This window comes from Echinops telfairi, unplaced genomic scaffold (assembly GCF_000313985.2).
Source record: "Echinops telfairi isolate 266 unplaced genomic scaffold, ASM31398v2 ScPeMD7_19;HRSCAF=73, whole genome shotgun sequence".
NCBI lineage: Eukaryota > Metazoa > Chordata > Mammalia > Afrosoricida > Tenrecidae > Echinops > Echinops telfairi.
In genome coordinates this window covers 3,355,413-3,369,757 of record NW_022103916.1, presented here as the reverse complement: position 1 = coordinate 3,369,757, position 14,345 = coordinate 3,355,413, and the positions used below count along the sequence as shown (strand labels likewise).

The following is a 14,345-nucleotide window of genomic DNA, read 5'->3' as shown; positions in this document are numbered from 1 at the left end:
AGGCCGTGAAATTTTGTTTCCTGCTCAGGAAAAATGCTACATAAATTATTATGATGTTGAACACAGTTTACAAAACAGTGCTATGGAAAAAACCCAGGTGTATGAGTGTTTTTCTTGTTTCCAAAAAGGTGAAATGTCCATTGATAATAAACCTCATTCTGGACATCCATAAACTTCACAAACAGACAAAAGTGTCAACTTGTAATGCATTTGGGGTTCCTCCCACCAGGTCAAACTGTTAATCATGTTTTCTATTTAGAGGTTCTGAAAAGATTGCTTAACAGTGTGTACCTAAAAAGGTCTTATTTGTGTCAGACAGGGGGCTGGTTTTACCACCACGACAATACACCTGTTCATGCAGTCATCTCAGTGAGCCAGATTTTGCTTTGTGTATTAGCAATGAGCAAGTGGAAAAGGAAATTAGGCAAATAGTAGTGTTTAAAAGAATAAAAAACCTAGGAATAAATCTAAACAGGAAGGAAAAATTTTATGCAAAAATATAAAATATTACAAAAAGAAATTAAAGAAGGCCTAAACAAATGGAAGGATATTCGATGTTGATAGACCTCAAGGTTTAATATAGTTAAGATGTTAATACTACCTAAATCAATTTGTAAATTTCATGTAATCCCCCACAAAGTTTCAACAACACTCTTTACAGAAATGGAAAGGCCACTTTTCAAATTCGTGTGGAAGGGCAAGAGCCCTTTAATAGATAAAGCAATCTTGAAAAAGAAGAATAAAGTAGAAGACCTCACACTTCCCAATTTCAAAATAAACTATAAAGATACAGCCACCAAATTTGTCTGGTACTTATAATAACAAACACATAGACCAGAAAAACCATACAATTATGACTAACCATTTCCCACAAGGGTGCTAAATTTATTCACTAGGGAAGGAAGCGTCTATTATGAAATAGTACTAGTAAACCTGGATTTCTACATTCAGAAGAATGAATCAATATCCTTGCTTCACACCATACACCTATTCAAAATGCAATAAGACCTTAAATATGAAAACTACAACCCTAAAATTCTTAGAAGAATATACAGGAACCAGCTTCAGGACCTAGCTTTTAAAAATAATCTGACATGACGAAAAAGGCACAAATAGAAAAACACGAAGTAGATAAATGAGATCTAACAAAAATTAAATACTTTTTTTCATCAACGACTTTATAACAAAGTGAAAAGAGAGCCTATAGGTCAGGAGAAATTTTTTAGGAATCATATAGTTGATAAGGGCATAATATCCAAAACATATTTTAAAAACCTCTATAAATTAACAGAAAGGCAAATATTCTAATCACAAAATGGGCAAAGGACATGAATAGACATTTTATCCAATAGTATATTCAAATGGTTAATAAAAATATGAGAAGATACTCAATTACATGAGCCATTAGGGAGGTGCAAAATCAAAATCACAATGAGATACTACTCCATGACAATTAGAGTAGCAAATATATATATCTATATATGTTTTTTTAGAGTAGCAAATATATTTTAAATGAAGAAAATGATAGGTTTTCACAAACGTATAGAAAGATCGGAGCCCTCATCCATTGTTGGTGGTACAGGTATTCTGGGAAAAGTTTGATACATCTTCATAAAATTCAACATAGATCTACAATCTGTTCTGGCAAGCCTAAGTATACACCCAGAAATGCAAGCAGGAATGCCAACCGAAACCTCTACACCAATGTTTATTTTGGCACTTTTTGCAATAGACAAAATGTAGAAAAAATGTAAACAGACTGTGTTACATACATACAATATTACTAATCCACCACATGGCTGAGCCTTGAAAGCATTATGTTGACGTTATGTTTTTGCTTAAGTGGCATTGCCTTTATGTTTATGGTGATGAAATGATTTGGAAAGTAAATATCACACCTTGAAGAATGTCACCGATGTCACTGAATTGTACATGTACATACTGTTGAATTGGAAAATACTTTGTTGGGTAGATTTTCACCACAAAGAAAAGACAAACTTTTAAAAAGAGGACACTCTTTAGAGTCACACTACTTTATTTTAAATGTTGACTTGCTACTGAAGAGTTTTTCTACCTTGGTCTAGTTCCTTCCCCTTACTAAGCTTCAGTACCTCAAGATTACTAACTGCTGCTTCGCTAACTTAACGCAGCCAAAACTCAAACCCACTGCTGTTGAGTCCCTTCCAACTCATAGATACCCAATAGGACAGGACAGAACCACTTCACAGAATTTCCAAGGCTGATTCCTTATGGAAAAAGACTTTCATTTTTTGCACATGGAATGGCTCGTGGTGCTGAATTACCAATCTTGTGGTTAGTACTCCAACACTCTCCCAACTGTCCCACCAGGGGACCGTTTACTAGGATAAGGGCATACATACAGATTGAGTACCATATTCATCGGACATACAGTTACATTGATATGTCAAGTGGACATGCACAAAGGTATCTAATCAAGATTCTTCCTATGGTATGAATATAAATATGCTTTCACTTGTGAGCGTTTATGAATAGTTCCAGAGGATTCATCATGATAAGTTTTTAATTGCTGAAAATCTGTCCTTTGCTCCCAACTAATGATTTTCCTCTTTGAAAGGTGGCTTAACTAACACAATCAATTAAATAATTATGTATTTTCAACTAGTTACCTTACCTTTCGAATTTCTCCCTGCTGAACAGTTTTTATGACATTAATCCATTCTTCCATATCTTTTCGGTTGGGTGCAGCCAAGGTGACTTTTCTCTGTGGTGTGATTACCTAAATAAAAAGCCCCATCATTAGCTGGTTCCTGTTCCAAACCTTTGCCCTCAAACAGAATCTGTGAACTGCCCAAGGAACTATGTAGGTCTACCAAGAACAGCCCAAGACATTTCTTGAAGACAAATCACAATTCACCAAGCCTCTCTCAGATCTTCCACTACTCAACAAAATAATGACAACTAACACTTTAATGAAACTTATGTGCCAAGCACTATTCTAAACATTTTATGCTCATTGATTCACTTAATCTTCATTACAACCTCAAAAAATGGGTATTATTCTCCCCATTTCATAATCAAAGGCAGTTCATTGACTGGTTCAGGGTCACTCAATATCTAAAAAGCTAAGCCAGAATTTAAATGTAAATTCTATATTTTCAGCATTCATGCTCTTAAACATTAAGGTATGCATTGTCTATTTCAAATGGTATTATCTAAAAACCTTACTTATTGCCATTTTGTCTACTTAAAGGCTATGTGTCCATTAACAGATGAATGGATAAACAAAATATGTTACATAAATACAATGGAATACTACACAACCAAAAAAATGATGACGAGTCCTTGAAACATAATTGAATGAATCTGGAGAATGGTATGCTGAGTAAGATAAGCCAATCATAAAAAGAAAAATGGTTCCTCTTTACAAATAGACAAATAGACAAAAATAGTTATACACACAGTATTGCTTGGTGATTACCAGGGATGGGAAGCAGGAAGGAAGGGACTCATCCTTTAGCTGACACGTATTCTTTTTTGTTATGGGAAAAGTAACCCTGAAGGTGGGTGAAGTACACACAGTTGACTTTGTCAACTGAGAAGTACACACACACAGAAGGATGCTTTCATTATATGCTAGAATATGTATAATTTCGTAACAACAACAACAAAATATGTGTGGTTATATATGTATTTATTCATGCATGTATATGCATGCACATATATGTGTCTATGTGTATGTATATGCACACATATATTAAAGCACAAAGGCAACAGTTATGGATACTTCTTAGATTATAACCAAACAACTTGTGAGATTGATTTCTGGGCATGAAGACTTAGGACTATCACTTGTGAGACAACTCAATCAGTTGGCATAATATAGTTCATAAAGTTTATGTTTTATATCCTAGTTTAGTGAGCAGTGTCTGGAGTCTTAAAAGCTTCTGAGTGGCCCTCTAAGATACACATATTAGTCTTCTCTCCAGAGCAAAAGAGAAAGAAAGAAACAAAAAAATGACTCAAAGAAGAAACTAGCTCATAGGACTAATAGTTTACTCAAACTTTGCCCTCATATTCCTTTAGAACAGAAGAACTAGATGGTGCCTAGTTACCACGAACAACTCTGTTGATTAGGGTCATAATGGATGGATATTTATAAAAGGGGAATAACATGTGAAACAGAATTCACTTCTTATAGAGTTCAGATTTACGAGACTGGTTGAGACTAGAGGATTCCCTGAAATTATTATCCTGAGATACCCCACAAACTTGTACCAAAGGTAGCCTCTCTGGTCTCCTTTCAGCTAAACAACAGATTGGTTTATAAAACAAAGATTATATTTTTCTTTAAACAATGAGTGCTGTGTACTTTTAAAACTTCATCTATGTGAGACCAAATGGTCAACAAAATGAAAGAGTGAAGGATCAGGGAAAACAGATGACTGGAAATGAAACATCCAGGGTGGACTTAATGAAAAATGTTGGCACATAGTGAAAAATGGAACCAATGATGTAGTATTTGCTCAATGGAAACCCACTTTATGTGTAAATTATCACTGATAACTCAATAAAATAAAATAACACACAGTTTTAAAGTAACACAAAAGTATATGTATATTTAGGGGAGGGGAGGAATAGTATTAGAGAAAGGAATCAAAAAATTCAGTTTCATTCTTCCTTACTGATAAGGGAAATGTGAAGAGAATTTTACAATTGTCTCAAGTACCCTAGCTTGGTACAAGAGCCCAGGTAAGTGTAATGCTAAGGGTTTAGCAGAGGTAACAATGGCATGGCCTGGATTTAGTGTTTTCCCAGAGAAAAGGAAAAAGAACAAATAGTGACAGCATGACTCGTTGATTCAATGAATTTTTACCAGCAGTCCTCAAATTTTTGGAGCTAAGGCTAAGCATACCAATAATTTTTATCATAATCCCATAATAGACAGGCAAAGGACCTAGCTTGGCTTATGATAACAGCCACTCTGTTGTTTCAAACCCATTATTGGGTGGGACTGGTAAGGCTAAAGGCAGTCTAGAGTCACTGGGTGGTGCAAATGGTTAGTGTGCTTGGCTTCTAACCAAAGTATTGGATGTTTTAATACACCCACAGGCACCTTCGAAGAAAGGTGAAGAGACCCTATCAAGCACAATCGCACTGTAACACATATGGGGTCATCATGAGTTGAAATTGGCTCGATGGTAACTGGTGCTGGTAGTAATGGGCAGCCTCATCCTTGCAATATTTTTTTGAGGCTAGAGATAAAAAACAGTAGCCTGTAGGGTCATTTTAAATAAGATCTTTAAAAATGTTGTTGAGAACATACACAGAAAACATGTACTAATTCAACCATTTCTATATGTATGATTCAGTAATTTTGATTCCATACTTTAAATTGTAAAACTGATTTTGCCCTCTTTTTCTGCTTGTTTCTACCCTAGTAATATGAATTCACCGGCCCCTAAGTTTCCTATATATTCTTTTGAATTGTTCTTCTCACTTTGATCCATATTAAAAGAGTATAATACTCAAGGCAAACTGTTTTTAGCTAGTTAAGTTAAACTACCATTTGGTTTTAAGACCTATTCAGGGGATATTTTTGGTTTATGGTTTAAAGGTTACCTAAGGGCAATAGTTTCAGGTGTTTATCCGATATCCATGGTTGGATGTCCATAAGCCTGTAATCAATAAGAATTTGAAATTCTGTTCTACACACTCTCTTCTTTTGATCAGGATTCTTCTACAGAATCTTTGATCGAAATCCTCAGTAATGACACTCAGGAGTCATGCAGTTCATCTGCTCACATGGCAAAGAAGAGAGTTATTCATGGAGGTATTTAGCTCGATATTTCATCAGTGCTATCGAGTCAATGCTGACTCACAGCAAACCTATAAGGCAGGGTACAACTGCCTCCGTGGGCTTCTGAGACTAACTCTTCACAGGAATAGAGAGCTTCATCTTTTTCTTGAGGAGCAAGCTGGTCGTTTCAAATTGTTGACTTTGTAATTAGCAGCCCGACTCATAACCACTATACCACCAGGGCTCTATGTCCTATTACTGAATTTTCATCTTCTTTCTTGCTCCACATAAATAGAGACCAATTGTATCTTGGATGATTGCTTATAGACTTTTAAAATCCCAAACCACTACACAATGAACTAGGAGACAGAACAGAAACACTAATCGCATTATTAAGCCAATTAACTTTCATAGTATATTCCATGGAACCATGATGTAGGCTCACCTAAGATTAAGCTTTGGGGAACTGAATTAACAGGAGTCTCAGCTTCATATTGGGTCAGTATGATATAATGAGAGAAAAATTTTTACTAGTTAAGCTAGTGTCTCCTGCGCTTTTTTTCAAAAGCGAATGGAATGTGGATCCACAGCAAAAGCAGGATATTGGGTCTACAGCACTTTAGTCTGCTAAGTATTTCTTCCTACCAGCTTGAAGAAGAACCTCCATCTTCATAACCAAAAAGATGACTAAGAGAACATCTGGGCCAATGAATTTACTATTTTTCTGTGAGTTTTCTAGTCTGGATTCATTTGGATAAACATAGCAGCAGAACCAATCCCTGGAATGTCAGTACCCGTGCCTGTTGAGTTCGTTCTAACTCATGGTGACTCCCTGTGTGTCAGAGTAGAACTGTGCTCCATAAGGTTTCCATTTACTGATATTTTGAAAATAGATTGTCAGGTATTTATTCACAGGTAACTTTAAGTGAACTCAAATGTCAATCTTTTGGCTCGCTGTCAAGAGCACTAGCTTTTGTAGCACCCAGGAACACAAGCCTGTCAATATTCCTAAAGAAAAATCTATGCACTCTCTGAGGTAATTTCTTCAGATGTTATCCCAGTGTAGGATATTTTTCACTTTTAACTTGTTTCTTTTGTCAACCCCCCAAAAATAGATGTAAATTATCTTGATTTTTGTAAACAACATATTAACTTCCTCTTTAAAACTTCACAGTGATATCCTTCTAAATATAAATTATCTAGCAGGACTCATTTTTATAATGTTTGCACTTAATTGTAAAGCTTGGGCAACTTGAAGTCTAAAGAAGTAACAGGAGGGTGTGGCATTCCCCCTTTCCAGCTAGCCCCCTACTCCTGCCATTAACTTGTACTCGATATTACTTACACAAAAACTGTGGCAGAGATTCCTACAGTTGCCTTCCGCCAAAGCAACACGAGACAGATCAATTGTTTCAAAGTGTGCAAACTGGAAAAATAGAATCATTCTGGTTATTAAAGCAAGGAGATATTAGAAAGTTAAAAAAGCATACACATACACACACTACTTGGAATTATTGACAATCATGATCCAATCATTTCTTTGGCTAGAGTGCTAGGATATACTTAGTATCTTGATTTTTGTTGATGGATCCTGTGAAAAATTAAAAACAAACTAAACTGTTATAAAAACACAACTCTTTCCAAAATATTTATATGAGTTTAAAGGAAGGATTTGGTTGCTCATGTCAAAATTATATAAATATATATGTGTATATTGGAGAAGATCATAGGATGTGCTCCAGCTAGGGATCTGATGGGGGAGATTACTGTCAAATTCTATTAACTAATTCCATTCAGTTTGAAACTTTTCTTCTCTTATATATTAGCAATAGTAGATACCACCAAGCAGCATCAGGAAATCAGCACTAGGGTTACATACATGGGTGTTTTCATTCGTGTACAACCCGACCTGTGTATTTCACATGGTACCTCATGCTCAGAGGAGTCTTTCATTTGTATTAATGCTTTCATGTTGGCATCTTGAAATGCATGGTAATTTTGTCTTTGAATTTGCCTTTAATAAGTAAAATGCAATAAGAAAATGAACAGAAGAGATTCATACAATATTCATCTCCATCAATGTTTTTCCACTTTATTTGCATATGGCATTTTTGATGCCCATGAATACAGAATCTCATTGGACCCATGATATGTGGATATTCTGCGAGACTCAAATCAAGTACAAAGTATCATGATACATTTATCACTGAGTATACAAAGTTGCTAAAAGTCCTGAGATGCTACTCTTTCCATTGAAACCAGAATTTTCTTCAAATGGAAAAACAAGGCAATGATGTTATAAGAAATGCTAATAGCCAATGAATCTTATAATACTCTTTTTTTTACTCATATTATCTCCCTGTACTAACCACATAATTATGCTGAGAGTGACGATATTGAAAGGAAAGGAAATACAACCCATAATTATTTTTCCCAATAAAAGAGTGTTGATAGAATATACAAATATCAAAAAGTGCAATGAAACCAGCTGAATTAGTTTTGTGTATTGATAAGGAAAAACCTACAAGTGCATATATGAATTATTAAATATAAGTTATGTAATTTTGGTGATTTTTCATTAGTTAAATGCTCTTATTATTGCTTTGTAAACTGGCATTGCAGATTATACAGATTAATATAAAACTCATGCAAGTTATTTAAAGTTTTAATTTTTCTTTACTGAAAATGATATCAAATAGCAAACAAAACAAAATTTTAATAAACATCATGACAAATAAAATAAGAAATCAAGGAAGAAGGGATAAAACTTTGTATTTCAGTATCCTTAATGGCATATTTTCCTTGCTTTCTCAATAAAATATTTTGAATTTTCTTTCTTTCTTTGAATTTTCATTTTTTATTTCAAATGATTTGGTTGTACTTTGGTACACAAGCTAACTTGTATATCTATGAAAAGGAAAGAGTAAAGGAGAAAAAATGCTCAACATTTTAGCACAAAGGGGGCAAGTTAAAGGGAAAGTAGAAAGTGTCAATTTCTGTGCTACTGTTTGCCATCATATCATTACCTACAGTTCCATCTCTACAAATAAACATTCCTGGCACACCTACAGTAACCTAACTGCACAAGGTTTTATACATTACCGCAGGATGGTGAGCAAAGCAGAGATTTTGTCCTTGAACAAGAATATATCTAAGCTTCCATCTCTTGAAGGAGTTACAGTTCTTCAGCAAGGGTCCTTCTTTCAGTATTTTCTAAAAACAAAACAAAACAAAACAAAATCCTGAGACTTAATTAGATCAACTTGCAAGACTATAGCACCTTTTCTTTCAGATGGGCAGGTCAAATTTCCAAGATTCTATCTCTATCACATATCTGAGAAGTGGCCTGACAGGCCAGGCAAGAACACAAGGAAGTTAGTTCAATTGGAAAAAGCATTGGTTACCTTTGAATGATACATTTATATTGACAGAACATACCAGTGATCTAGTACATCTTTCACCAAACCTGCTACTTTTACTTGGAAATGTCTTCATTCAATAACTCAATCTTAAAGGGTTGAAACACACCACAATTTATTAAGAGTTCCCTATGTGGAACAAATGGTTAATGGGCTTAGTTGTTAACTGAAAGATTAGCAATCTTGAGTCCACTCAGGGATACCTTGGAAGAAATACGTGGTGATCTACTTTTGAAAAATTAACCACAAGAAAGCTCTGAAGAGCACAGTTCTACTCTTCCACACATGGAGTCAATATGAGTTGGAATAGATTTGAAAACAATTGATTGGTTTTAAGAATACATGGTCTAAGCTCCATAGGGATCTTCTCCACTGGTTGGGGAGGAAGGCACAAACAAATTGCCAGCCCTTTTATAGTGTTCCTTTTAGAATATTTAGTTGAATTATGTCCTTTACCTGTTCATGAGCCTCCAATCACATCCCATCACTTTTAGAAGGAAATTAAAGCCCTAACCATGCTCTCCAAGGGGCTTTATACTCTGCATAGGGTGATTACCTACTGATACTAGCTGCATCAGGGTTGTTGGGTAAGGAACAGACACATAAAAGGACATCAAAAAATTATTTTCTGTAATCTACTGGCATCAGGCCTCTTCTACATTCAAAAGGAAGGGTGAAAATCAAAATCTAAGTTGATTCCTATGAGGTGGACTCCAGACATTCCTTTGCTCTCCAACTTTTTAACCCTTTTGGACACTAGATACATTCCTGCCAACCCCCTCACCCCCAGCATGGCATGCTCTAATCTGCTAGGTTTGATAATTCATTGAAATGGCCACACAGAAGTCACGGACCATACTTGTGATTATATGGTTTTATTAGGGATATAACCCCTACTCATCTATCAGTTTATCATACACTGGAGGATTGTATGCTGCTTTCAGGTTAGAAGTGATGCTACCAGTATTTCAAATACCAATAGGGTCATCCTTGGTAAACAGTTTTCAGCACAGCTTCCAGGTTAAGAACAGACTAGAAAACAAAATTAGTGGTTCACTTCTGAAAAATTAACTATTTAAAACCTTATGAATGGTAGTAGAACATTGTTTGATACAGTACCAGAAGATGACCCCTCAGTTGGAAAGCACTCACAATACAATTGGGGAAGAGATCAAAGTAGAGCCAATCTTAATGACAGGGATGGAGTAAAGCTTTGGGGATCTTCATTTTCTCATGAGGTATGACTCAAAATAAGAAGAAAGAGCTACAAATATCCATTAATAATTGGAACACAGAATGTATGAAGTGTGAATCTAGGAAAATCGGACATTTTCAGAAATAAAATGGAAAAAATAATGACCAATATCATAGGCAAACTGAAATGAATTGATATTGACCATGTTGAATTAGACATTCATATTGTTTACAATGTCAGGAATGGCAAATCAAGAAGAATGGTATCTTATTCATCATCATATTTATAGATGAGGATGGGGAAATAGACACGTGCATATATTTATAGGTTTAGTATTAAGGTAGCAGATGGACATTAGGCCTCCACTCAAGTACTCACTCAATGCAAGAATACTTTGTTCTATTAAACTGGCATTCCATGATGCTCACCTTCCCGACAGAATCGCGGAAGACAAATGGGTGCATAAACAAATGTGGTGAAGAAAGCTGATGGAGCCCGGCTATCAAAAGATATAGCATCTGGGGTCTTAAAGGCTTGAAGGTAAACAAGCTGCCACCTAGCTCCGAAGCAACAAAGCCCACATGGAAGAAGCACACCAGCCTCTGTGATCATGAGTTGTTGAAGGGATAAGGTATCAGGCATCAAAGAACAAAAAAACCATATCATTGAGAATGAGGGGGAGTGAGAAGTGGGGACCCAAAGCCCATCTGTAGGCAACTGGACATCCCCTTATGGAAGGGTCACAGGGAGGAGATGAGCCAGTCAGGGTGCAGTGTAGCAATGATGAAACATACAACTTTCCTCTAATTCCTAAATGCTTTCTCCCCACCCACTATCATGATCCCAATTCTACCTTACAAATCTGGCTAGACCAGAGGAAGTACACTGGTCTAGGAACCTAGGAATCCTAACTTCCAGATAGGAACTGGAAACACAGGGAATCCAGGACAATGATCCCTTCAGGACTAGTGGTGAGAGTGGCGATACCAGGAGGGTAGAGGGAGGGTGGAATAGAAAGGGGGAACCGATTACAGGGATCTACATATAATGTCCTCTCTGGGGGATGGGCAACAGAAAAGTGGGTGAAGGGCGATGTCGGACAGTGTAAGATATAACGAAATAATAATTTATAAATTATCAAGGGTTCATGAGGGAGGGGGGAAGGAGGAGGGAGGGGGAAAAGTGAGGAGCTGATGCCAGGAGCTTACTTGGAGAGCAAGTGTATTGAAAATGATGAGGGTAGAGAATGTGCAAATGTGCTTTATACAATTGGTGTATGTGTGGATTGTGATGATTTGTATGAGCCCCCAATAAAATTATTTTTTAAAAAGTATATTTTAAGACCTATCATGAATAATTATGCTTTATGTGGTTGGATAAATCTATACTCCTACAAGGATGACTAATTAATATAAATATTATTCAAATTTATTTACCAACAACTAAAGCTAATAATGAAGAAATTGAAATATCCACCAACGTTTTCCATCTGAAATTGTTCAAACATTTAATCAAGATGCATTGTTAATCACTAGTAAGGGAAAAGAATAGTAGTTGAAAAATATAGCTTTGCCATCTAGCTGAGAAGCAACAAAACCCACATGGAAGAAGCACACCAGCCTGTGTGATCATAAGGTGTCAATAGGATTAGGTATCAGGCATCAATGAACAAAAAATCATATCATTGTCAATGAGGGGGAGTATGGAGTGGAGACCCAAAGCCCATCTCTAGACAACTGGACATCCCCGTACAGAAAGGTCAAGGGGAGGGAATGAGCCAGTCAGGGTGCAGTATAGCACCAATGAAACATACAACTTTCCTCTAGTTCCTTAATGTTTCCTCTGCCCCACTGTCATGATCCCAATTCTACCTTACAAGTCCAGTTAGAACAGAGGATGTACACTGGTTCAGATAAGAGCTGGAAACACAGAGAATCCAAGACAGATAAACCCCTCAGGACCAGTAAAGAGAGTAGTGATACTAGGAGGGGAAGGGGAAGGTGGGGGAGAATCGGGGAACTCATCACAGTGATATACGTATAACCCTCTCTCTGGGGGACAGACAACAGAAAAGTATGTAAAGGGAGACATTAGTCAGTGTAAGACATGAAAAAATAGTAATAATTTATAAATTATTAAGGGTTCGTGAGGGATGGATGGTTGAGGAGGGAGGGCAAACAAATGAGGAGCTAATACCAAGGGCTCAAGTAGAAAGAACTTCTTTTGAGAATGATGATGGCAACAAATGTACAACTGTGCTTGACTCAATGGCTGTATGTATGGATTGTGATAAGAGTTGTACGCGTCCCCAATAAAATGATTTAACGAAAAGGAAGAAACAAACAAAAATATGGCCTTGGTGATTGAAACAAAGCTGGAAGTCATGGTAGAATTTTGTACGACTTCTTCACTGCAAACATCCTTTTACCTCTCATGCACTTTGACATGTTAACAGGAGAGAATTAGTACCTGGGAAAAAAAAGACATCATGTTTGATAAAGTGAAAGCAAAAAAGAGTAACACTACTGATGAGATGGATTGAAATTGTGGCTGGGCTGCAACCATGGACTCAAACATAACAATTGTGCGAATGGCAAAAGACTGGACAGTGATTCATGGTGCTGTACAAAGGATCCTTATGCGTCAGAACAACTCAATGGCAACTAACAACAACACCCACGTGTAACTCACCAGATAGACTAAACAGGAATCATAGCAACAGACAATGGAGAAACTCAGTATTACCAGCCAAAACAAGGACAGGGACTGACTGTGGAACAGACCATCAAGTGCTCATATATAAGTTTAAGTTGAGGCTAAAGGAAATTAATACAAATCTACAACAACCAAAATATAATATTAAGTAAATCCCACTTAAATTTAGAGACCATCTCATGAACAGATTTGACACATTGAACACTAATGGTAGAAGACAAGATGAGTTATGGGAGAATGTCATACATGAAGAAAGCGCAAGGTAATTTAAATGACAGAAAATAAACAAAAGACTAAAATGGATGTCAGAAAAGACTGAAACTTGCTCTAAGTGTAGAGTAGCTAAAGTGAATGGATGAAAAGATGAAGCAAAAGAGAGGCAGAGAGAAATTTTCAAAAGGTGGCTGAAGTCAAAGAAAAGGATTATCATGAAATGGATAAAGACTTGATGTGAGAAAACCAAATGGAAAGAATAAGCTCAGCATATCTCAAGCTGAAAGAAGTGATGAAAAAATTCAATCCTCAAGTTGAAATATTGAAGGATTCTATGGACAAAATGAAGAACCACTAGTGGTGTAGTGGTTACATGTTGAGCTGCCAACCACATGGTCAGCAGTTTAAAACCACTAGCTGATCCACAGGAAAGAGACAAGTTTTCTACTCCTGTAAAGAGTTGCAGTCCGAGAAACCCACAAGGACAGTTCTACTCTGTTCTATAGGGTCACTATGAGTCAGAATCAATTTGGTGACTGTGAAGGGTTTTTGATTTTTGGGGTTTTTTTAATGGGAAAAGTATTGAAGGACGCATTGAAAAAAGATGGAAACAATACGTAGTCAGTGTACCCAAAAGAATTGGTTGACATTCAATCATTTCAAGAGATAGTATATGATCAAGACTCAATAGCATCGAAAGAAGTTCAAGCTGCTTTGAAGACATTAGGGATAGACAAGGCTCTAGGAATGGATAGAATGCCAACTGAAATGTTTCAAAATATGGGTGCAGTGCTGGAAGCACTCATTAGTCTATGGCAAAGACGTTATGACAAAATATTTGTCTAACAGATTGGAAGAGATCCATATTTGTGCTCATCTCAAAGAAAGGCAACACAACAGAATGCAGAAATTGTCTAACAGTATCATTAATGTCACATGCAAGTATATTTTGCTGAAGATAATTTTATTTTTATTTATATTTTTTGGTCTGAAAACAGTTTTTATTTTATTTTATTTATTTTTT

The 14,345-nt window shown here is 36.2% G+C and overlaps 1 protein-coding gene across 1 annotated transcript in view; it reads right to left on the bottom strand.

The window, feature by feature from the left end:
• Positions 1–14,345, bottom strand: part of DGKK (diacylglycerol kinase kappa) — a 176,917-nt gene that overhangs the window by 117,753 nt on the left and 44,819 nt on the right. The window contains exons 2-4 of the mRNA XM_004713137.4: positions 8,882–8,992; positions 7,125–7,205; positions 2,654–2,758 (exon numbers count right to left, since the gene is read on the bottom strand). Coding sequence (XP_004713194.2) covers positions 2,654–2,758; positions 7,125–7,205; positions 8,882–8,992 — 297 coding nt within the window. The remainder of the gene's footprint in view (positions 1–2,653; positions 2,759–7,124; positions 7,206–8,881; positions 8,993–14,345) is intronic.